This window comes from Urocampus carinirostris, chromosome 6 (assembly GCF_059441175.1).
Source record: "Urocampus carinirostris isolate Australia breed hairy pipefish chromosome 6, RoL_Ucar_1.0, whole genome shotgun sequence".
Lineage (NCBI taxonomy): Eukaryota > Metazoa > Chordata > Actinopteri > Syngnathiformes > Syngnathidae > Urocampus > Urocampus carinirostris.
Genome location: NC_142354.1, coordinates 5,205,121 through 5,229,342, shown reverse-complemented (window position 1 = coordinate 5,229,342; position 24,222 = coordinate 5,205,121). Strand labels below are relative to the sequence as shown.

General features: G+C 40.7%; 1 protein-coding gene across 1 annotated transcript in view; it reads right to left on the bottom strand.

Annotated features, from left to right (window-relative positions):
• The window catches only part of grip2b (glutamate receptor interacting protein 2b), a 194,783-nt gene extending 173,742 nt beyond the window's left edge, over positions 1-21,041 (bottom strand). Inside the window, exon 1 of the mRNA XM_088337570.1 lies at positions 20,858-21,041. Within this exon, the coding sequence (XP_088193696.1) occupies positions 20,858-20,912 (55 nt within the window). The 5' untranslated portion in view covers positions 20,913-21,041. The remainder of the gene's footprint in view (positions 1-20,857) is intronic.
• Between the last annotated feature and the right edge of the window lie 3,181 nt (positions 21,042-24,222).

Here is a 24,222-nt window from a genome sequence, read left to right as displayed (position 1 = left end):
TTACTCTCTGATTAGTTTTCTCCTTGTTTGGGCCGAATGTTTATTGGGATAGCCAGGTCTTTGTAGGTTCGCAGTGGTTTTATGCTCTCTCCATTCTTATATTATTGCTTGCACAGTGTTTTGGGAGATGTGTAAATCTAAAGAGATCTTTCTGTATCTGATTCCTGCTTTGAATACGTTTGCTATGCATGCTACATAGAAACAGGGCCTTGAGTGCAGAATTGTGACAATAGCTTTCAGATTTTAATCCAGAACCTTGGTTTGCTCTTAAAATGCAACATCTGTCGCGTCACAGTATAGGGTGACGTCAGAGATTTAGTGTCGTCCTGCTCACTTGGACCAGACGTCCGGAGAAAAGCAATCAGCTTTCTGTAGCATCCTACAAACTTCGCAGGCGCTGTGTACATGAGTGTATGTTTGCAGACAGGCACGTTTTGGTGTGTGTACAAACGAAGTGAAACGAAAGAGGAGTTGGTTTCCACAGCATGACTCATGGTCAGAACCAATTACGGGTGAAGATGCATTCCCACAGCTAACCCATGGCTGCATGGCTTATTTACGGATCCTGCACTTGTACATGCTCATGCTCGCCTCCGACAGTTATGCTTATGTTGCGTTGCTGAGAAAACTGTTTTTAACTGAAGATGACCATCAATAAATCAATCACCATTACCTACCTGTGCATGGTATTTTGTTACCAGAAAGCCAGTGAATTTGTTTATGAATTGTTCCGTGACACTGTGAGGAGGAAAATTGTACCCGGAAGCTAGTGAACAAATAAGGTAAGGTCGAGAGAGATAGGAGAGAGCAGATTAAGAGGGGAGAGAGAGTGATCGAGAGGAAACTGTGTATGCCTGTAGGTCATCAGATGTGATCAAGGACCTCTTGGTTACTTCTCTGATTAACTTTCTCCTTGTTTGGGCCGAAGGTTTACTGGGACGGCTAGGTACTGGTAGGTTCGCAGTGGTTTTATGCTCTCTCCATTTTGATATTATTGCTCGCACAGTGTTTCAGGAGATGTGTTGCGAAATCTTCCTGTGTCCCATTCCTGCTTTGAAATTTTCAACAACTTTATCCCTGCCTGGTGTATTACTTCTTTCACTGACCTCTGAGCCCATCCCAGAGCGGGTAAATTTAGATTGAGAAGTCATCTGGGAACTTCTGGACTCAGTTGGCTGGCTGAGCTGAGAGAACAGGGAGGCAATATTTTTTCCAACACCTACCTTTCACTTTTTTGGGTGAATTGGTCCATGACACTTTTAAAATAGTTGAAATATTTTACATAGACATAAAAAAATAATGAAAAAAAACAGGTAGACTTAAATAGATGAGGCAGATTAAGTATATTACAGTGGTAATTCCAAATAGGAGGTTTGAGGCAAAGAGAAAACATGTGACATAGAGGTGACAGCATTATTAAAATCACACTTTCGAGAGGGTCCACACTCTCATCCATGAGAGTGCATGAGGTTTTGGTAACCGAATGCAGGGAAGAAGTCCTCGAAGGTCTCGAATATAAATCAACATGTGATTTCATTTCTTTTTAAAAATGTGAAAAAATAAATACTAGTGATATATGATGAGCAGCACGGCGGCGCAGTGGTTAGCACTTGTGCGGCACAGTTCATGTCATGGGAACCTGTGGTGGGTTCAAATCCAGGTCCAGACTTCCTGTGCGGAGTTTGTATGTTCTCCCCGTGCTTGCGTGGGTTTCCTCCGGGCACTCCGGTTTCCTTCCACGTTCCAAAAACATGCATTTCAGGTGGATTGGCCGGTCCAAATTGTCCCTAGGTGTGAATGAGCGAATGAGTTGTCTGTCCCTGTGTGCCCTGCGATTGGCTGGCAACCAGTTCAGGGTGTCCCCTGCCCGATGATTGCTGGGACGGGCTCAAGCACCCCCGCGACCCTACTGAGGATAAGCGGTGCAGCTAATGAGATGAGATGAGATGAGATATATATATATATATATATATATATATATATATATATATATATATATATACGTGTGCCTTTTATACTATATTCTATATTTTACACCCATCACATACTTTATGCTTTTATATCGTTGTGCGTTTCTGTTTCTGTAGTGCTCAATAAGTGTGTGTTTTTACGATTTCACTTGGTGTTCAGAGACAAGCAGCTCCAAGGTCAAAAGATGGCTTTTCCTCCAAAATTCCATTCATCTTATCAGGTTTTCGTTTTGCGAGAGTTTGACACATCCCAAAGGTGAGATCCACCAGGAAAAGAAGGTGTGTGTTTGTGTATGGAGTCAAACTTTGGAACAATTTACAAGACGAGATCAAACAATGTCCTACTATTCACGTGTTCAAATTTAAATAAAAAAACATTACTGGCAGAATACAGAGATGAAGAAAATTGGATATGAGTGATACAAGAGATTGGAAATAATGTGTTTACAAATATAGTTAACTTTGTTATTATTGTTACTATTATTACATCATAACTGTTATTATTGCTATTGTTGTTATTATAATTGGTGTCACAATGATATTTAGTGACTAGTAGCAATATAACGTTAATAGATGGGTACTACGATAATTAGTGTATAAAATATGTGACTAATGTTATTATTATAATTATTGATATCTGTAATATGTATATCCGTGAGATTTTGTTATATTTAAACACAAAAGAGGAGCTATCTGTAAAATGTAATTAATAGGGAAAATGAAAGTAGGGAAAATAATCGTCTGCTTCTTACTACCCCTTTTTGAACATGTTATGTTAACATTATTTTTGTTGTTGTGTCGCTGTTTTGTTTTTTTGCATAATGTTTGAAATAAGGTTTTCATTCATTCATTCCAAATTCCAAGCCGAGAGCTTGCTTTTCTCCTCACAGAAACGCATTGTTTTTACAAAGTTCACTATCTCTATTGCTCATTTATTATACTTGCACGCTATCTAGCGACCAACACTGCTTTTAAATAGGTGATTCCTGTCTGAACGAATCAGAATCATTTTACGTCCACATGGTTTATTCTATCCTCCAATCAGAATCCGCAAAACTGTGTAAAAAAGGAGCCTCACACTTCAGTCTAAGGAAGTATTTCATTTCAATTCAAGAACGCAATTTGTTTCAATGTGCTTGCTTTTCTGTAATAAACGAGTTTGATTTAAGATCAGGTAATTGTGCAATTTTGTAATCGTAATTCTGTGCAGTCCTTTGAGACATTTTTGTGATTAAGGGCTATATGAATAAATGTGACTTGACTTGACTTTACTTGACTTGATAGTTAACTCAAAAGTTTCTTATTTCATCCGAACATCGTTTTGAACCTGACATCTGGCTTTGTCAGCAGGGCCGGAAAAAAATTGGGTTTTTGGTAGTTTTGATCGATACCGATCCGATACAGATACTTTCTTGTAAAATGTCACGATCATTGAATATTTGAACTCACCCACCTTCGGTTAATTTATGGTTACAATAAACACAGCACAAAGATTTGAGGCACTAAAAATGTTTTACTTTTTCCTAAACAACTACATTGCACTAGGAGTATAAAAAAAATAAGTATTTCTATGAAAAATGTTTCAGAAAAAAAGTCTCTTACCGAAAAAAGCAGCAATGCCACAAAAATTCAAATACTGTTTTAATTTTGTAAACTATCTATCTATCTATCTATCTATCTATCTATCTATCTATCTATCTACCTTGGTCATATCCCTCAAGAAGGCGGCCGACAGCAAGACAAACACATAAAATAACAAAGAAAATAAAAGGGAAAAAAAAGGGAAAAAAACACACACAAAAATTTTTGGACCATGGCCAACCCAATTGCCCGAACACCCAAACAGGTTAGGCACCTCGGCACCTAAGTTGGTCATGCTTTCGTCCCTCCAGATGAAATGGGACACCAGAAAGCCCCCATGTCACTCGGGCCAGGGTGACACAACACACTCTTTTGTTCAACAGTAGGGCCCGACAGCTGCCACTGGTTTGCCCCTGCCGCATCATATGGGTGCCCAGCCCATCCTTAAGAACGAGTACACAATCCCACTATCCTTTCACAACACCTCTCCACTCCTTCCTATCACCAACAAGAGCTCTAGCTTCCATTATATTTAGACCTCTTTCCTGCAGTGCACTCTTATATCTATCCACGTCAATCGCGACCTTCCTCTTGGTATCCTTCCATTTACTTCTGCTCTGTAGATCCTCTTCAACATTCACTCCTGATCCATCCTCTCCATGTGTCCAAACCAACCGAGTATTCTCTTATCAACACGCTTGTCCAGTTCCACGACTACTCCAGTTCTGTCTCTCACAATTTCATTTTTCAATCTATCCAATCTTGTCACTGCTAACACACTCCTCAAACACTTCATCTCAAAAACGTTCAATTTCCTTCTTAAATCTGCATTCAGGCTCCAAGTCTCTGCACCATACAACACAGTCGGCACAATCACACTCTCATACAGTCCCCTCTTAACATCCATACTCATACTCTTGTTAGTCATCACTCTCCTCAAAGCACCCAAAACCTTGCTTCCTTGATTCACTCTGTGCAATACCTCGCACTCCATTCCACCAACTGCAGCCACATCACAACCCAAGTACCTAAAGCTTTCGACTTCTTCCAGCACCTGTCCATGCAACCTTATTTCTAACGCCATGCCCACTCCATCACGTGAACACTTCATCACCTTACTCTTCCCAACATTGACACAACTTACACGTATCACATACTCTTCCAAACTCCGTTACCAACCTTCTCAATGTTTCCTCAGAATCAGCCACAAGCGCTGTGTCATCTGCAAACAACAACTGACTTACCTGCCACACTGTTACACTGTTGTCCATCATCTCTACACCTCTGCCAAATACTCTTGCATTCACCTCTCACCACGCCATCCATGTACACATTAAACAGCCATGGTGACATCACACACCCCTGTCTCACACCACTCAACACAGGGAACCACTCACTTGTCTCACTCCCTACTCTTACACATGCTCTGCTGTTCATATAAAAACTCTTCAATGCTTCCAACAACTTTCCACCCACTCCATACATCACCATCACTTGCCACAACGCCTCTCTATCAACTCTGTCATACGCCTTTTTCAAGACCATGACAGCCAAATAAACATCCTTACCTTTTGAAAAATATTTCTCACACACATCCTCTTCCTTTCCTGAAACCACTCTGCTCCTCCATCACCATCTCATTCGTTCTTTCTTTCACTCTCTTAATCAAGACTCTTCCATACAGCTTACCTCTCGAATTGCTACATTCATACTTATCACCTTTACCCTTGTACAATGGCACCACACATGCACTACACTAATCAACAGGAACCACACTACTTAAAAAGCATACATTCAACAAGCGTACTAACCAGTCAATCATAGCTGTGCCACCTTTTTTCAGGCATTCAGCAGTACAACCATCCAACCCAGGTGCCTTCCCCCCTTTCATTTGTTTCACTGCCTCTTTCACCTCCCATGTTTCCACAGGCTTCACATTTAAATCACCCAACACGGGCATTCTCTCCATACCATTGATCGCCTCGACTCTCACTTCTCTCCCATCCTCCACATTTAGCAACTCCTCAAAATACTCTGCCCATCTTCTCCTGACTGCACTACCGCTAACCAGCAATATACCATCCTTATCTTTCACTTTCTCTTCCTTTCCAGACTCACTGTTTCTTACTCTCTTCACTTCTTTCTCCGTTCCTCAAAGTTCACTCCTATCTTTTGACACCATTAATCATTTGCTTTCCTTTTCGCTGCTTCCAATGACGCTTTTACCAACCTTTTCTTCACTTTCATATGCATCGCCACTCTTATCTTGCAGCCACTCCTCAAAGGCACGTCTCTTTTCTGTCACAGCCTCTGATACCTCATCATTCCACCATTCACTTCCTTTCCTAATACCTCGACTAACTTTTCTCACTCCACACACTTCTTTTGCACTCCTCAACACTGCCTCTTTAAACTACTTTCATTCAATTTCGACACTCTCCATTTCTCTTCTACTAATCCATTCTTACTCTTCCCTTATCCTCTCTTTAAACTCTCTTTCCTTTTCTGCCTTATTCAACTCTGACATTTTCACCTCTTCCCTCACACTCTTCTTATAACTAGCCCTCCACAATCCATCTATTCTCAGTTTTCCTTCCACATAGAAATGATCAGACATACCACTCATTTCACCTCTGTAAACATGCACATCCAACAATCTACTTAACATCCCTTTCCTAACCACTACATAATCCATCAGTGCTCTGTCCACCATCTTGCCACTATCCACTCTGACAAAGGTATACTTAGATAGATAGATAGATAGATAGATAGATAGATAGATAGATAGACAGACAGACAGACAGACAGACAGACAGACAGACAGACAGACAGACAGACAGACAGACAGACAGACAGACAGACAGACAGACAGACAGACAGACAGACAGACAGACAGACAGATAGATAGATAGATAGATAGATAGATAGATAGATAGATAGATAGATAGATAGATAGATAGATAGATAGATAGATAGATAGATAGATAGATAGATAGATAGATAGATAGATAGATAGATAGATAGATAGATAGATAGATAGATAGATAGATAGATAGATAGATAGATAGATAGATAGATAGATAGATAGACAGATAGATAGATAAGATAGATACTTTATTCATCCCCAAAGGGAAATTCACATTTCCAGCAGCATCCCTGAGCTGAGAACAATACAATAATAAAGCAAAAAGAATACAATATACAAATACCCAGTGTGACGTGCAAATGCCCACTGTAGCGTGTTATGTAGAATATCTAAATAGTGCTACACAGAATACATATTGCAATAAAATTCGGTAATATGCAATGTAGGTGGTGTGGTTTAATGTGGGCTTTTACTCTGCCGGGTAAAGTTAAAGAGCCTCATGGCATGAGGAAGAAAAGATCTCTTCAGTCTGTCGTTAGTACAAGACAGTGACAGCAGTCTGTCGCTGAAACTGCTCTTCTGTCTGGAGATAATGCTGTGTAGTGGATGCGATGGATTGTCCATGATTGACCGTAGCTTTTCCAGTGCCCGTCTCTCAGCTACTGTTGTTAGGCTGTCCAGCTCTGTGCCCACAACAGAACTTGCTTTCCTCGCCAGTTTATTGAGATGAGAGGCATCCTTCTTCATGACGCTGCCTCCCCAACACGCTGCCGCATAGAAGAGGGCGCTTGCCACAACTGTCTCATAGAATATTTTCAGGAGCTTTTTGCAGATTTTGAAGGAGGCCAGCCTTCTGAGGAAGTAAAGTCGGCTTTGCCCTTTCCTACATAGAGCTGCTGTGTTGGCAGTCCAGTCCAGTTTGTTGTCAAGCTGCACACCCAGGTATTTGTAGGTCTGGACAAATTCTACACATTCTCCTTTGATGGTTACAGGAACCGGGTGAGTTCTGGTTCTCCTGAAGTCCACCACCATCTCCCTGGTCTTGGTGGTGTTCAGGTGCAGGTGGTTTGCGTCGCTCCATCGGTTGCGTCCTGAATCAATTTCCTGTACTCCTCCTCCTGCCCATTTCTGATACATCCCACGATCGCAGTGTCGTCGGCAAACTTTTGCACATGGCAGGACTCAGAGTTGTACTTAAAGTCCGATGTATACAGAGTGAATAGGAACAGAGAGAGCACGGTCCCCTGCGGAGATCCTGTGCTGCTAACCACAGTGTCCGATGTACAGCCCCCCTGTTTCACATACTGGGGTCTGCCTGTCAAGTAGTCCGTAATCCATTCTACAAGGTGTGAGCTAACTCCCATCTCTGTCAGTTTCCTACTCAGTAGTAGAGGCTGTATGGTATTGAAGGCACTGGAGAAGTCCAAAAATGTAATCCTCACAGCCCCTTAGCCCTATCCAGGTGAGAGAGGGATCGGTGTAACACGTATACTATAGCATCCTCCACTCCCACCTTCTCCTGGTAAGCAAATTGCAGAGGGTCGATGGCGTGACGGACCTGTAGCCTCAGGTGGTGCAGCAGCAACCGCTCCATGGTTTTCATCACATGTGATGTCAGGGCGACCGGTTTCAGCACTTATTCACGTCCCTCTTTTTAACCAATGTATTTCCAATCACCAACTCATTTTCCACACATAACTCAATCAATTTCTTCCCACTCTCATTTCTTCCTGGTACTCCATTTCTACCAATCACATTTTCAACCGTTTCATCACCCACTCTAGCATTCAGGTCACCTAGTATTACCACTTTCCACCCTTCTTTCGCACTTGCCACACATTCGGACAAATCCTTCCAGAACTCCTCCCTCTCCTCAGCACTTCTTTCTGAATCAGGTCCATATTCACTTATAAACATCCATACTTCTACACCCCACTTCAACCTCACCCACATCATCTGGAAGATATCTCTTTCCACTCCACCAGTTTTTCTTTTGCTTTCTCACTCACAAGCACAGCCACTCCTTCTCTAGCATGTCCACCCGTAACTCCAGACCTTCTACCATGCATACCTCCAAGATGTAATTCACCCTTTCCTTTCATCTTTGTTTCACTCAAGGCTAACACATCAACCTTCGTTTTGGTCAACATCCTTCCGATCTCCTCTTTCTTCAGCTCAGTCGCTTATTGGCTTATTATGTAAACTAAATAACTAAAATGCCCTCCATTAGACAATATTTCAAAAATAAAGTCAGTAATGCAAACAAAAGTATAGTGTCTTTCTTTGGCTCTGTTGATTTAGTGGCCGCGGATTTAAAGGTTTTTGTTCCGCAACAGTAACATGTTTACATTTTCGGATGCCGCCTGAAAATTTGCCACAGTAGCAGACCACATCACCACACAAGTGGCACTTGGCATTGTCCTTTTCTGTTGTTGAAAAAAAAGTCTGCAGATTTTGCCCTATCAACTACCTGGCAGACAGCAGCCGGCCAAGTAGGGAGAGGTGCTAAAAGTGTGCCTGTCAGTCATTCAAACAGGCATAAACTCATAGAGTGGTTGAGGGTTGTAGGTGAGAGAGAGAAGGACTGGGCTATCTACATATAGAAGGAGCGCTTTGAGAACATTTTTGCAGGTAAAGTATCAATCCAATACATACATTTGCTTAGTATCAATAATATTGATATTTGAGTCAATCCACTCTCACTTTACTCTCTCTTGTACCTTACTTACTTCCAGGTTCTATATTACGCCTCACAGCAGCGGTCACATGACTTGATTTTCCTTCTATCACGACTGTAATTTGTCACCATTTAAACACTCTGTCTCCTTGGCTCTGTGCTAGTTTGATGTCTTCTATGTCACGTCACAAGCACACTTGTCTCAGAATCTTTTTATAACAGTATAATGAACCCTTGCTGCTTTACAAACTCTTGGACTGTTGCCCTCGCGGTTTGGATTCACTGGAATACCGGCCCCTCCACTGCATCTTGGATTACGATTGTTGCCTCACTACCATGCTTCCTGTGTACCAAACCCTGCCTGTATAAAAGACCAATGTTTGCTGTACTAATTAATGTTTCTGCACCTTGTCTCCACACCACCCTGAGTGGATTTTTGACAAACATACGGCCATTTCCCAATCCAGATAGCGAGAGGGCATTGTCACAAGTGTCAGAATCTGGTCTTTAAGGACCAGAGCTTTTCCCCATTCTTAGAACAAAGGTCACTGATGTGGTGGCCATAGGCACCAGGTAGCCCTCAGCGGACAGGTTATGTAAATAGCTCACCAGTGCTGGCTTATTGTGATCTTCTACAATATTTCATTTCTAACTTCCAGGAAGTTCTACTGGTTAACTGTGCCTATTTAAACCCTATCTCTAATAATTACGAACTGGTAATAACATAATAAAAATATACAGATGCTCCCCTACTTACAACTATTTGACTTACAAAAAACAGTAGATACGAACATTTTTTTAGGGATGTCGAAAAATATCCAGACATTGCTGTAAGTTAGATTTTGTATTATTTGCACCTTTTTCTGAGTAGGGGACAGTGCTGTAGTGATTCTTTTCACCACCACCGGCGTGTGGCACTGTGAAAAGTCACACCGCATCCACCCAGAAGAAAAAATATCAGCTTCCTCTTCCTAGTTCATGAGTAAACTTTCTATACTATATCTCCAGCGCGCTAAGAATTTTGACATTTTTATTGTTTAATATCTCGTGCATCCATTCAATATGGTTGGTGTAAAGTTTAAAGAAGAGACGATCCATTTCTTTTGAAATGAAAGTGGAATAAGAAAGCTTGATGCAGTTGAGAAATGGTCAGAACGCTTTTTTTTTTCGGCCACTTTTTACCAGGGAGGAGGACCTCTTGAAGCGCATCTTCCAAAAGTAAGTTAAAGGCAACTTTATTCATCTTTATAGAGCATATTATTTCAAGAAATGTTTATCTTTTTAGCACAAAACAATACAGGTTACTTATACAAGCCTGAAACATACTTATATAAACCTTAAACATACAAAATACAGCACTGAAAGAACTTACGAACAAATTCCTCTTACGAATGATCGTCCGGAACCTATTTCGTTCGTAAGTAGGGCAGCGTCTGTAGTAACAACATAAAAATAATGTGATATCTTAGGTGAATAAAATCAACAAGATACCAACTCAAGTTTTTTGCACAGCATCGAGGTAAATGATGTGCAAGTTTAAAGGCAAACCAGTAAAACGAGCAGAGCTGCGGCCCCTTTGGGATTTAGTTTGAAATTTCTTATCTAAGTGATCATAAATAATGGAGTAACATTGCGAATACTAATGACACCTGAAAGTAACATTAAAACATTACTGTTTTAAGTTTTCTTCTGGCAATGGTTGCGTTAAAATTGTTTTTGTAGTTGATGAGACGTATCGTAAGTTTTTTTGCAGGGATTACATTCCAAAGAAAATCGTGACAGGTCAACTCCTTAAACCCATAACGTTATTACTATTTTTTAGTATTATGCATTGAAATCAAAACACAAAACAAGCATTTCTGTAACATATAAATGTGCTGTATAAACAGTAGTACCTGTAATTTTAACATCTACTTTTTCGGGGGCTTTTCAGCAAACAGTCAGAACCCAATGTGAATCTGGGAGACTGTGAAAGTTGCACTGCTTGTGAATTGTGAATTTGAATTTAATAATGCAAGGCATTATTAAAGTTGATTCATGATTGAGTGGAAAACAGAATTGTGGAGTTGTCGAATTATCATTTAAATAAAGCAGTTTTTGTGGTTGGCTGCTAAGACAGCAATCAACTTAACAACCAAATTTAACAGAAAACATTTCATTTCAGGTTACTACCAGGTTATCCTGCTGTTTTTCTTCAGGTTTTTTTTCAACAGCAGTCTTGAAATCAGCACAGAAAAAACAAAGTAGTGACCAAGAATCACCAAACATCGCTAGAATCTGTCATCAAATTTCAATATCTTGGAGCTGTCATACCAGAAGAGGGGTCAAAACCAGAAATCATGGCCAGGATAGCTCAAACAACAGTCGCACTTGCCAGACTTAAACCCATCTGGAGGGACAAGAACATGGCAGTGAAATCAAAGATCAGCCTCATGCAAGTGCTCGTTACTTCCATCTTCCTCTACACTTGCGAGACATGGACTCTCACAGCAAAACTGGAAAAGAAAATCCAGGCCTGGGAGATGCGATGCTACAGGAAACTTCCAGGCATCAGGTACTTAGCCCATGTGTCAAAGGAAACTGTGCGAAACACCATCAGAGGGTACATTGCACCCTACGAATAACTATTGTCAACTGTGCGCAGGCTAAAAATTCAGTGGTATGGTCATGTCACAAGATCATCAGGACTAACCAAGCTACTACTCTGGGCACAGTCCAAGGGGTCAGGTAGGAGAGGAAGACTGATAAAGAACTGGCAGGACAACTTTAAGGAATGGATTTCCAATTCGATTAGATACTGATACTTTTGCTTGAAAAGTTCTAATCATTGAAAAATTAAACCCCTCCCCCTTCAATTAGTTTAAATTTTAACGATTTAACGTAGAAAATATTTCTATGCACAAAAAAGATTATATGTATTATTTTCTTAACAAGGTGCCCCAACCTTATTTAACCTGAGAGCTAATTTTTGTTACTGATTAGCGCAAAGGGCTACTACTTGTATTTCTAAAATACTAACTTATTTTATTACTGTGTTGTTACAATATTATTATTAGGATTTTATAATGTTTTAATTATAAGATGCAGTGTTGAAATAATTAGAGTCAACCACTTGGACATTGTTTTTAAAGACACTGATAATGCCAAAGATTTCTCATGTCAGCCCACAACATCTCTCCCCTTCCGGAGACCTCACAAATAGAATATGAAATTCGCTGGGTGCACAGCCTCTGTCCTGCAAATCAAGGTAATTGGTTGGTCTTCAGAGTTGTCCAACCATTCTAATTAATATCCAGCTTTTCTTTAAAATTCCGTCTAGAAAATAGCTTTAACAGAAAATCTGCTAACAAATCAATTTGTTCTCCTCCGTCAGACATTATGGGTTGACAAAAACGCTAATTTAACTATACGTTTACTTGTGAAGCTTAGTCCGCTAGTTTAACAGCGGTTGGAGCAATCACTTTGGTAACTTACTGCTCCCTAGCCAATTATAGTTTGAGAAAATGCTGAAATTTCTATAGGCCTACTAGAAGGCTTTAGTGCTGAAAACTCACAATCTGATTGGCTAAAGCAAACTAATTCATTTGACATGGATGCTGCGGCTTTTTGCTCTCCAGCTGATCTTCTATTTATTACCGTTCTTTTGTCTTGCTTGCTTTATTTTCTGGACACATGCGTGGCCAATAACACTTATAGTCGGGAGGAACTTATTAAATTGGGCGTGAGTCTGAATTTTGACTTTACTGGCACTTTTTATTCCACTTATATCCCGAACGAGATACGAAGAGACCCAGGCTCTCCGTGGTCGGCCACCCCACCTACGAAGCGACGTAGACAGCGTAGGGACAGAAAGCAGAAGCGGTGTTGTCGTGCGGGTAAGTGTGTGAAGTGCGCGAAGCCGAATCAGCCAAATGGGAGAAACGACAGAGGACACGAAGATGTGGCTAATTCCACCATTATTTCTTCATCGATCTTGCCGGTCAACCGACGCCTGAAACTTAACACGCCCGAACGGCGACATCTTGTTACGATCTCTACAAAGACTTCAGCAAAGTTAAACGGTTCAGCAAAGCTTAAACTTGGTCTTTCAAATATTAGATCGCGTGCTCCTAAAGCTTTACTTGTTGGTAATATTATTCGTGATTACAAACTTAACTTAATTGGTCTATGTGAAACATGGTTGAGACCGGATGAGTTTTTACCGTTAAATGAGGCTTCTCCTCAAGACTACGTGAGCAGCCATGTAGAACGCTCTTTGAAGAAGGGTGGCGGTGTCGTGCTAATTTCTGAAAAAAACACTCAAATTTATTCCTCGTACCGCTAATAATTATAAGGCTCTTATTATGCGGTCCTCTCTATTGTCAATTTATGTAGTAACTATTTATCGCGCACCAGGGCCATACTCAGCCTTCTTAAATTAATTCTCTGAACTTTTGTCTGACCTAGTAACCTATGCAGACAAAATAATAATTATGGGGGACTTTAACATTCATATGAACTCCCCACTCAGTTCACTTACTGTTGCGTTTCGGTCTCTAATTGATACATTTGGTTTTAATCAACTGGTTGATTTGCCAACTCATAAAGATGGAAACACGCTAGACTTGGTTCTGACTCGAGGAGTTTCAACCTCAAACATGACGGTGTTACCGTGTACTACCGTTATTTCTGATCATTATTTAGTTACATTCGAGGTGCTAGCTAAATGTAGTACTAAAATAGCTGAAGGACTTAGTGGACGCCGTATAAGCCATGGCACAGTTTCTGAGCTCTCTGATCTTCTTTAAGGAGCAGTTGCGTCCTTTCCTTCATACAAAGGCTCTATCGACTCACTCATGAATGAGTTTAATGCTACCCTGGCTAGTGTCCTGGATTCAGTAGCGCCCATACGGCTTAAATCACGACCTAAAAGACAAACGCCTTGGTTTACTGATGAAACTAGATCCCTTAAACAAGAATGCAGGAAATCTGAAAGAAAATGGCGCGCTACCAAGCTTGAGGTTTTCCATCAAACCTGGTGTGACAGCTTGTTAAAGTATGAAGCGGCCCTTGCCTCTGAAAAATCAGCCTACCTTTCGAAGGTGATTGCGTCACAAAAGAACAACCCCAAAATCCTTTTTGACACTGTAGCATCGCTTACAAGGCAACAGATTATCCCAGATAGTTCTACCCATTCAGCCCATGACTTTATGGTCTTCTTTAATAAGAAGATTCAATGCATACAGGAAGAAATTTCTAAAGACAGTGTTAACACATCACATATTAAAGGGCTGAAATCTATAGATGCGCGACATGGTGGCTGTCCAGGGAATTTGTCCTGATTTAGTGAACTGTCACTCGATAATCTTAAACAGGTGGTGACTCACTCAGTAGCCTAGATGGTAGGGCGCCCGCTTTGAGACTGGGAGGTTGCTGGTTCGCGCCTTGGCCGAGTCATACCTAAGACTTATAACATTGGTAAAATGGCGGCGCTCTCTCTCGGCTGCGGCTGCATCGGCTCGCTACAACGAGTCAGGTGTATCGACATTTCGTTCTTACAAAGAATGACAATACAAAGGAAATTATTATTATTATTATTAATACGGCCAAACCGACGACTTGCCTGTTCGACCCGCTTCCGGGTTCGCTTATTAGAATATAGAATAGAATAGAATATACCTTTATTGTCATTGTTACAAAATGGGTTAACATATTGTGACAACGAAATTGGGCAGGACACTCCAGTTTTACACATTCACAGTGAGGTATGAGCCAAGAAGATAAAGGAACAGAGAAGATAAGGTTATAAAACAAGGGGGATAAGGCTATAGTTATAATTTACATGGTATTTACACAAGAAATGTCGGCATGTGGGATGTTACATACAGTGTTATCGTGATACCGTTGGTATCGTAAGGGTTGTGCAATATTGCATTTGGTGCAAAGTCATCATAGTGCAAAAAAATAGTCAGCATATGCATTGGTGCAAACATAGACATCATAGTGCAGAAAAAGGAAATGGTCAGACATTGTGCAAGGTGAGCAGTAAACGTAGTGCAGTCGACATGTGCAAGAACATAGACATGAGTACCATTATATTCGTATGAGGTAGTGTTGGCACGAGTTTTCAGTTTTTTTGTGCGGTGTCTGTTTTGAGCAGTGAACAAACATAGTGCAGACAGCATGTACGTGAGTACCATTTTACATTCGTGTGAGGTAGTTTTTTGCAACAGTTTTCTGTTGGTCTCTTTGGGGTCGTTGGAGCTTCAGTTCTAAATATTATAAACATATCACTCTCCTCAGGTGTAGTTCCAGTGGCTTTCAAGTCCGCTGTTATTAAACCTACACTGAAATGACCCAACCTTGATCCAGAAAGCTTATGTAATTATAGACCTGTGTCAAACCTACCGTTTCTTTCTAAGGTACTTGAAAAAGTAGTGGCACAGCAACTGAATGATTTCATATCCGAGAACAATCTTTTTGAACCAATGCAATCAGGATTCAGGGCTAACCACTACTGAGACAGCTCTGATTAAAGCAACCAATGATCTCCTACTGGCAATGGACTCTGGCGCTTCATCACTTTTGCTGCTGCTGGACCTTATTGCTGCTTTTGACACAGTGGACCATAATATCTTACTAGAACGGTTGGAAAATGGATTGGTCTCTCAGGAACCTTCCTCTCATGGTTCAGATCCTACCTCTCAGATGGGACGCACTGAGTTAAATATGGCGAAATGTTACCTGTGGTGTTCCGCAGGGTTCAGTACTTGGCCCCCTTGTTTTCAGCATTTACATGCTTCCATTAGGTGATATTATTCGCAAGTATAATATCAGTTTCCACTGCTACGCAAATGACACTCAACTATATCTTCCGTTGGAGGAATCTGCCACAATAAATTGTGGAAATTTGGGGGCCTGCCTCACTGAGATCAATTTCTTGCGTCTTAACTCTGAAAAGACCGTAATGTTAGTTATTGGTCCATCTAAACGCCGTGACTCATTCTCAAAAACTGCTGTGAACATTGACAAATGTCACATCACACAGAGTGACTCAGTTAAAAATTTAGGTGTCCTTTCAAACACATGTGAAGAAAATTACTAGAACCGCTTTCTTCCATCTTCGCAATATTGCCTAAATTCGTCCTATGCTGTCTCAGACGGATGCGGAGATTGTAATTCACGCGTTTAGGGTTAGGGTTTAAGCTTAAAACACACTTCTACTCTATAGCATATGAATAACCTATACTTTTTGTGGACAATATCTCTGTATTATTTGTAATTGCAACATCCTTTGCAGTCTGGTAATCCTGTCCGGTCCCTTCTCAAGGTTTCTCAAGGTGCCTGCGGGTACCCTCCGATGAACACCAGAGTAGCCTGCGAATATCTAGCCAGTGATGGGTCATTTTTTTTTTTCAGGATAAAAAAAAATCTAATTGGCTTGATGTTTGAGGGGTTGACCGTAGCCTGTTTTAGATCAACTTTTAACAATTACACCATGGTAATAACATAATTTCCTCATGTTGAGGTTTTTGAGTTTTTCCTTGCCCTCATGTTGGTTCCAAATCAGGGAATGGTGTAATAATTATCTGAAATAATAGTCTGTGCAATAACCTGTGCAGCCCTTTGAGACGCTTTGTGATTAAGGGCTATACAAATAAAAATGACTTGACTTGACTTGACTTAATTTATGCTATAGGGCCTGCAGAGCAGATTGCCATGGCCTCCGGGTAGATTTCTGATTCTAGTATTAAATAATGGCTGAAATGTGTTTGGTTAAATGCTTTCAAATGAAAGCAAAAATTTGGAAGCAATCCAACCAGGAGAAAAGCAATGAAAGTAAGCTGAGAGACAATTTAGAAATATTGAGAGAATTAGTCATAGGTATTCATGGACAAAACATATATAACAATACATGATTCAGATATTTTAGGCCAGCAGAGAAGGCCTTGCAGGCCTCGACAGCCCACCACTGTATGTACCAGGGGTCGGGAACCAATGATTTGCGAGCCAGATATGGCTCTTTTCATATGGCTCGGAGATAAAATCCTATTCGAGCAAAATTTCATTGATAGTTTTCCAACTATAATTGTAATACATTGTTATAGTGCACACATAGTCAACATAGCGCTAATAAGTTTGACGATTCGGTCCAGAATATAAAAATCATACTCCTTACTACAGTTTTCAAGTAAGGTGTTGCACCGACAGAGCCCGTTTAGGCTCTACGTCGCTAGGAAATCCTTTAGGTTCACTGTTGAGACACTAAATGATAAAAACCCACAGAAGAAAAAGTAAAGACCCAGTAGCGCGGACAGGCACACAGAGCAATTTGATTGGGTAAGTGGTAAGGGTGGGCGTAGTTATGCACACAGCGCTGTCTGAAGGTAAATACTTCAGTATTGTCGTTTGTGACATTTTTACAAGGGATCTCTGCTTGCACCTTGTTTTGAAATCATTGTTCATGAAAAATGAAGGACAAAATGAGCCTCGAATGATGTTAAGTAACTGCAAGAGGAAGACAAGTTTAAAGTTGTGTACTGTATTTGTTTATATGGGACGCAGTCTCTAGCATTATTCTTATTAATTCAATTTGATCAAATCATCTAACGTGAAATAAAATGTGCTGAAATTTTGCTTTAGTCTGGAGAGCCGGTTTGCCGGTTTTGCTGTAATTTGTCTTAAAATATATATTATGGCTCTCTCAAAAAAATCAAAATAGTTTGGTATCGTGGTTCTTTGGGTCAAAAAGGTTCCCAACCCCTGGTATATAATATACTTGACAAATACTGTATGTTTACACTTAACTTATTATTTTTATAGAAGTAAAGCTTAATGTGTTTTTTGTCCTGCTTTAAACTATTTTTAAGATTGATTTTCTTAGTTTTGTGACTCATTGGCTGTTTGCTTTTTCACTTTCTGGTTTTACTTTAAGCGTCTCTAAAAATGAGCTCTGCATGTGCTGATTCAGTTTGCAGCAAGCGGGCAGGAGGTGGCTGCCAAGGGAACTTCATAAAAGAGCTTCGCCATTTCCATGATCAACAATATAATGACTTGCAGGTTTTTTTTCCCCCTCATCATCATAGCTGGCAGTCAGCTATTGAAAAGCCACCCAGTCCAGTTTATGGGCAATTCAGGCGGCCATAAGGCAGTAATCAGCGAATGGCAGCAGCCCGAACTGTGAGCCAGAGTGTAAAATGCGCACTCTGGTGTTGTGCATTGGGGGACAAAAGGAAAAAATGTTGAGCAGCATCCCACAGATCAAAATATGACTTTTGCCTTTTTGGAGCACTGCATTCCAGACTGGCACTGGTGCTAAATTGCTTCACCGGAATTAAACCGAGCAAAAATTTCTCACCAAATGACTTTTGCATGAATGAGATCCAAATATGCTAGTTAACCACATTTATCTAGCCATTTGACAGTATATACAGGAGGAAAAAATTGGTTCTTTATTTTAGATAAGAGTATTACAGTAAATGCTTTCAAGTCGCTACTTTTTGCTACATTTTAAACATGTTTATTTCTTTTTTTTTTCGTGGCCGCACCAAAGAAAATGGCGAGCTGTTCAAAAACAAAACACAGTGGTGACATCTGGAAACATATATGACATTCTTCGAGACAAATTAGTCCATGTATTGTCTAATAGTGTGCATGTAAAAAAGTAACAGGGGCAAAACAGGAGGTTTGACAGTAATTTATTCAATATTTACAACATACTCACCATAGATCAATTTTTCACGCACAAATCAAATTTTCAATTAATACCTCCAAATTGAACAGCAGTGGAAGTTATGTATCAAAAAAATGCTACACTTTTTTTCCCGTATCATCAATGCCAGGTTGCTAACGTTGCCTTTTATCTTTGAGGACAATAAAAAGTGAAGTCAATTTGTTTCATTACTGCAGCAACAACCAATGACAACACAAAAAGACAATTGTGTTGCAATCCATTATTATCTATATTTTTTTCTGCCTTTTGTCCTGATGCTCTTTTCTTTTTTTCCTTCCTCTAGAAATTCTTGATTACACATGTACAGCATGTTATACAGTGGTTATGTTGAACAAGTGTTATGTCTTATCTCATTGCATACAAACTTACCTACATTGTTATCAATAACAATAAAGACAATTCAATTCAGTCCGGCACTATTCACCACGGTATGGTTGCCTTGGCGCTGTCGTCTGGAAATAAAGTCACTTTTGAATTGCAATACAGCAGAAGATGGAAGATGACGGATTTGACAAGTGGATTGTTTTTAGCAATGAGGCGACTTTCCAAGTAAATGCCAAAGCATAACACTCAAATATTCTTCCTTTTCCAACAGGATAAAGTGCCACCGCACCAGAGCCTCAAGGTAGGACAGTTTCTGAACGCAACACTGCCAGACAGACGTATTGGATGGTCTGGGAAGAATGATCATGATACCGTGCCCTGGCCACCCAGATCTCACGCAATGCATTTTCTTTTTGTGTGGATTTGTGAAAAGATTTGTCTATGTGTCCCCTATTCAGAGTTGCGGATGAACTGAAGGCACCGATAACAAGCTGTTGCAACCATTGACAATGCAATGCTGAGACACGTTTGGTAAGAATTTGACCATCCACATCATGTGCATACCCAGCCACTTTTTTGCTCAAATACGCCAAAAAGTAAAGCATTTTTAAAACTCTCTTTTCCCTGATAAAGGACAGGAGAAGCTAAACTATAATAAAAACGCTAAATAACATAATTTAAAAAGTAAAACAAAACAAAAATATGAACAATGCAGCGTCAGAAATCCTCCACTGCTTTGAAATGGTTCAGACTATTTTATTCCTAGCACCACTCTGGCCCCCCTCTCCGGTCCTCTTTTGCTCGGCAATTGTCACTTGCGGCATAGCGACAGAGTCTCTGGAAGCTCAGGCAACAGCATGTTATACAGTGGTTATGTTGAACAACTTTTCTACAACCTAATACCATGACTTTGTTATCATCAACAGATATTAGTTCTCATTTTAGCTGCATTGAATCAAATGCAACCATGCTTCTTCTATACGTTTACTATTTTAAAAAATGGGCACGGTGTAGTTAGTGTTTCTGCTAACCACAAGGTGTAATGTGATATCCACAAATGAGAAGTGACACTCCTGAACGGTGTTGAACGATCCTAAATTACTTTAAGTGAAATGAAAATATAAATAAATAATGAACAAGCCACACAAACTGAAGCCTCAGCACCCCTTAAAGCGCCCGACGTGAAATCGCCCCTGATATGCTTGATGTGTGTCGTGTGACCAATTTTGCTCACATCGAACATCTTTGAACATTCCATGTAAAAATGAGATTCTAAGTTTTCTGAATTTACCATAAGTGTATTTATATGTTTAATAGTTTCCGAGATATTCAATGTCAAAATGTGCACGAGACTTTTGGAACACCTTGTATGGTGCATTCACTCATTCGTTCCCAACCACATATTCTCGCTTGGGTCGCAGAGGATGATGGAGTTCACTGTTAATCATGATAAATTATGTAATCATCATAATTCATGTCAGGAACCTCAGATTTGGGAGTCATGCATGCTCAACACAACTCTGCTGTACAATAGAAATCTAACAGGACTGCTCAATGAAACCCGCGCATGCGCAAATCTCATGTCGGCAAAGATCCGCTGTCCCCACGTGCACGCACTCCAAACCGCTTCGAACATGCACGCGCTCGCCAAACACGTGCGCACACTTGCATAGGGGTCCCGTGTCACGTCGAGCGCGCGCACACGTGTGGCAATTTGGATTTCCTACCGTCTTCGTGCAGCCGCTGCAGGCAGAAGATGAGGTTCTTCCGCCAAGCCGGCATAGTGAGGAGAAGGATGAGATTAGATTTTATACGTCCGCAAGGTTGGCAAAAAAAATCACTTAGTGCGCCACTTTCGCTCCGTCAATGTTTGTGTCAGGATGACGAGGAAGGAGACGCGACTGTGGTCTCTGTCGAGACCCACTGGACCTCTGCGGCAACCCCCCTCCAATCTCCCCCAACAGTCTCTCTCTCTTTTCTCTCCAGTTAGTGCGTATTATTTGTTGCTTCCACTGGGATGGTCATTAGTCATTAGGATTAACCCGTGTACTTTCCTTTCCAGTATTGGGGGTAACGCGTTACAAAGTAATGCAATTACTTTTCTTGGTAACGAGTACTGTAACGCATTATTTTGAGTCAGAGGCTGCATTGGGTAAAAAAATGTCCTAAGGGCCAATCCTGGAGACCTATATATTTTTTTATGAATAAACATAAATGCAGACATATATACGTGCATGTTATATTTCTTTTTATTTATTCTTTAAATAGATTTTTTCATTCAAATCGGTTTTGAAAAACTTATAAGGCCAAAATTATAATCATGGAGGACTTTAACATTCATATGAACTCCCCACTCAGTTCACTCACTGCTGCGTTTCAGTCTACAATTGATGCTTTTGGTTTTAATCAACTGGTTGATTTGCCAACCCATAAAGATGGAAACACGCTCGACTTGGTTCTGACTCGAGGAGTTTCAACCTCAAACATGGCGGTGCTATCGTGTACTACAGTTATCTCGGATCATTATTTAGTGACATTTGAGGTGCTAGCTAAATGTAGTACCAAAAAAACTGAAGGATTCACCAGACGCAATATAAGCACGGGCACAGTTTCTGAGCTCTCCGATATTCTTCCAGGAGCAGTTGTGTCCTTTCCTTCCTACATAGGCTCCATCGAACCACTCCTAAATGAATTTAACGCTACCCTGGCCAATGCCCTGGATTCAGTTGCGCCCATCCGGCATAAATCATGACCTAAAAGACGCACACCTTGGTTTAATGATGAAACTAGATCCCTTAAACGAGAATGCAGGAAATCTGAAAGAAAATGGCGCGCTACCAAGCTTGAAGTTTTCCATCAAATCTGGTGTGATAGTTTGTTGAAGAATAAAGCGGCCCTGGCCTCTGCAAAATCAGCCTACTTTTCGAAAGTGATTGCGTCACAAAAGAACAATCCAAAGGTCCTTTTCGACACTGTAGCATCGCTAACAAGGCAACAGACTATCCCAGATAGCTCCACCCATTCTGCCCACGACATAATGGTCTTCTTTACTAAGAAGATCCAAAGCATACAGGAAGAAATTGCTAAAGACAGTATTAATTCAACACATACTAAAGCACTCAAATCTCTAGATGCACGACATGGTGGCTGTCTGGGTATTTTGTCCCGTTTTAGTGAACTGTCACTCGAAAATCTTAAACAGATGGTGAATACGGCCAAACCGACGACTTGCCAGTTCGACCCACTTCCAGGTTCACTTATTAAAGGTCTCTTTGGCGTTCTTGCACCTTCAGTTCTAAATATTTTAAACATATCACTCTCCTCAGGTGTAGTTCCAGCTGCTTTTAAGTCCGCCGTCATTAAACCCACACTGAAACGACCCAACCTAGATCCAGAAAACTTATGTAATTATAGACCTGTGTCAAACCTACCGTTTCTTTCTAAAATACTTGAAAAAGTAGTGGCACAGCAGCTGAATGATTTCATGTCCGAGAACAATCTCTTTGAATCAATGCAATCAGGATTCAGGGCTAACCACTCTACTGAGACAGCTCTGATTAAGGTAACCAATGATCTCCTACGGGCAATGGACTCGGGCGCATCATCACTTTTGCTGCTGCTGGAGCTTAGTGCTGCATTTGACACAGTGGACCATATTATCTTGCTAGAACGGTTGGAAAAATGGATTGGTCTCTAAGGAAGCGTCCTATTATGGTTCAGATCCTACCTCTCAGATAGGACACACTGCGTTAAATATGGCGAATTGACATCTGAGCCATTTAGTGTTACTTGTGGTGTTCCGCAGGGTTCAGTGCTTGGCCCCCTTCTCTTCAGCATTTATATGCTTCCACTAGGTGATATTATTCGCAAGTATAATATCAGTTTCCATTGCTACGCAGATGACACTCAACTCTATCTCCCGATGGAGGAATCTGCCACACTAAACTGTGGAACTTTGGGGGCCTGCCTCACTGAGATCAATTTCCTGCGTCTTAACCCTGAAAAGACTGAAATGTTAGTTATTGGTCCATCTAAGTCCCGTGACTTATTCTCTAAAACCGCAGTGAACTTGGACAATTGCCACATCACACAGAGTGACTCACTTAAAAATTTAGGTGTAATTTTCGACCCTGATCTGTCCTTTCAAACACATGTGAAGAAAATTACTAGAACCGCTTTCTTCCATCTCCGTAACATTGCTAAAATTCGTCCTATACTTTCTCAGTCGGATGCGGAAATCATAATAAATGCGTTTGTTACCTCCCGTCTCGACTACTGTAATGCACTACTTTCCGGTCTTCCGATGACCAGACTCAAGAGTCTTCAGCTGGTACAAAATGCTGCAGCGAGGCTTTTAACAAGGACAAAAAAGTACGATCACATCACCCCAATTTTGGCTAACCTGCATTGGCTCCCTGTTAGCCTAAGATGCGATTTTAAGGTTCTCCTACTACTATACAAAATCATACATGGACTTTCCCCCTCATATCTTTCAGATCTGATCTCCCCCTATGTCCCGGCCCGAAGCCTTCGTTCCGAGAGCGCCGGTCTCCTGGTGATCCCAAGAGCCAAGAAGTGTTCCGCTGGTTCGAGAGCGTTCTCCATCCGGGCACCGGTGTTGTGGAATGCTCTTCCCCCTGAGATCCGATCTGCAACCTCGGTGGAAATGTTTAAATCTAGGCTTAAAACTCACTTCTACTCTATAGCATACGAGTAACCTAAACTTCTTATATGTAATAACTTGTGAAGCCCTTAGAGACTAATTGTGATTAAGGGCTATACAAATAAAAATGACTTGACTTGACTTGACATTGTTTCAAGCACTAAATTTGATATTTTTTTTGTAGTACAACTGTACTGTAGATTGTATTTATTTCATGGTTTCGACTGGACAGTTAACTTTCAAATGCATTCCTGTTTAGCAGTCCGAAACGACCTTGTAATTAGGAAATGCCTTTCTCTGTGAATAAAAGCCAGGATGGCGAGAGACTACTTTCGAAGTGAGCTGGAGGCACTGTGATAGAAAGCTGTCTCTCGTTGCTTCCCTGCAGATGATCATAAACAATTCTCTCTGTCCTTTTTGTATACAGAT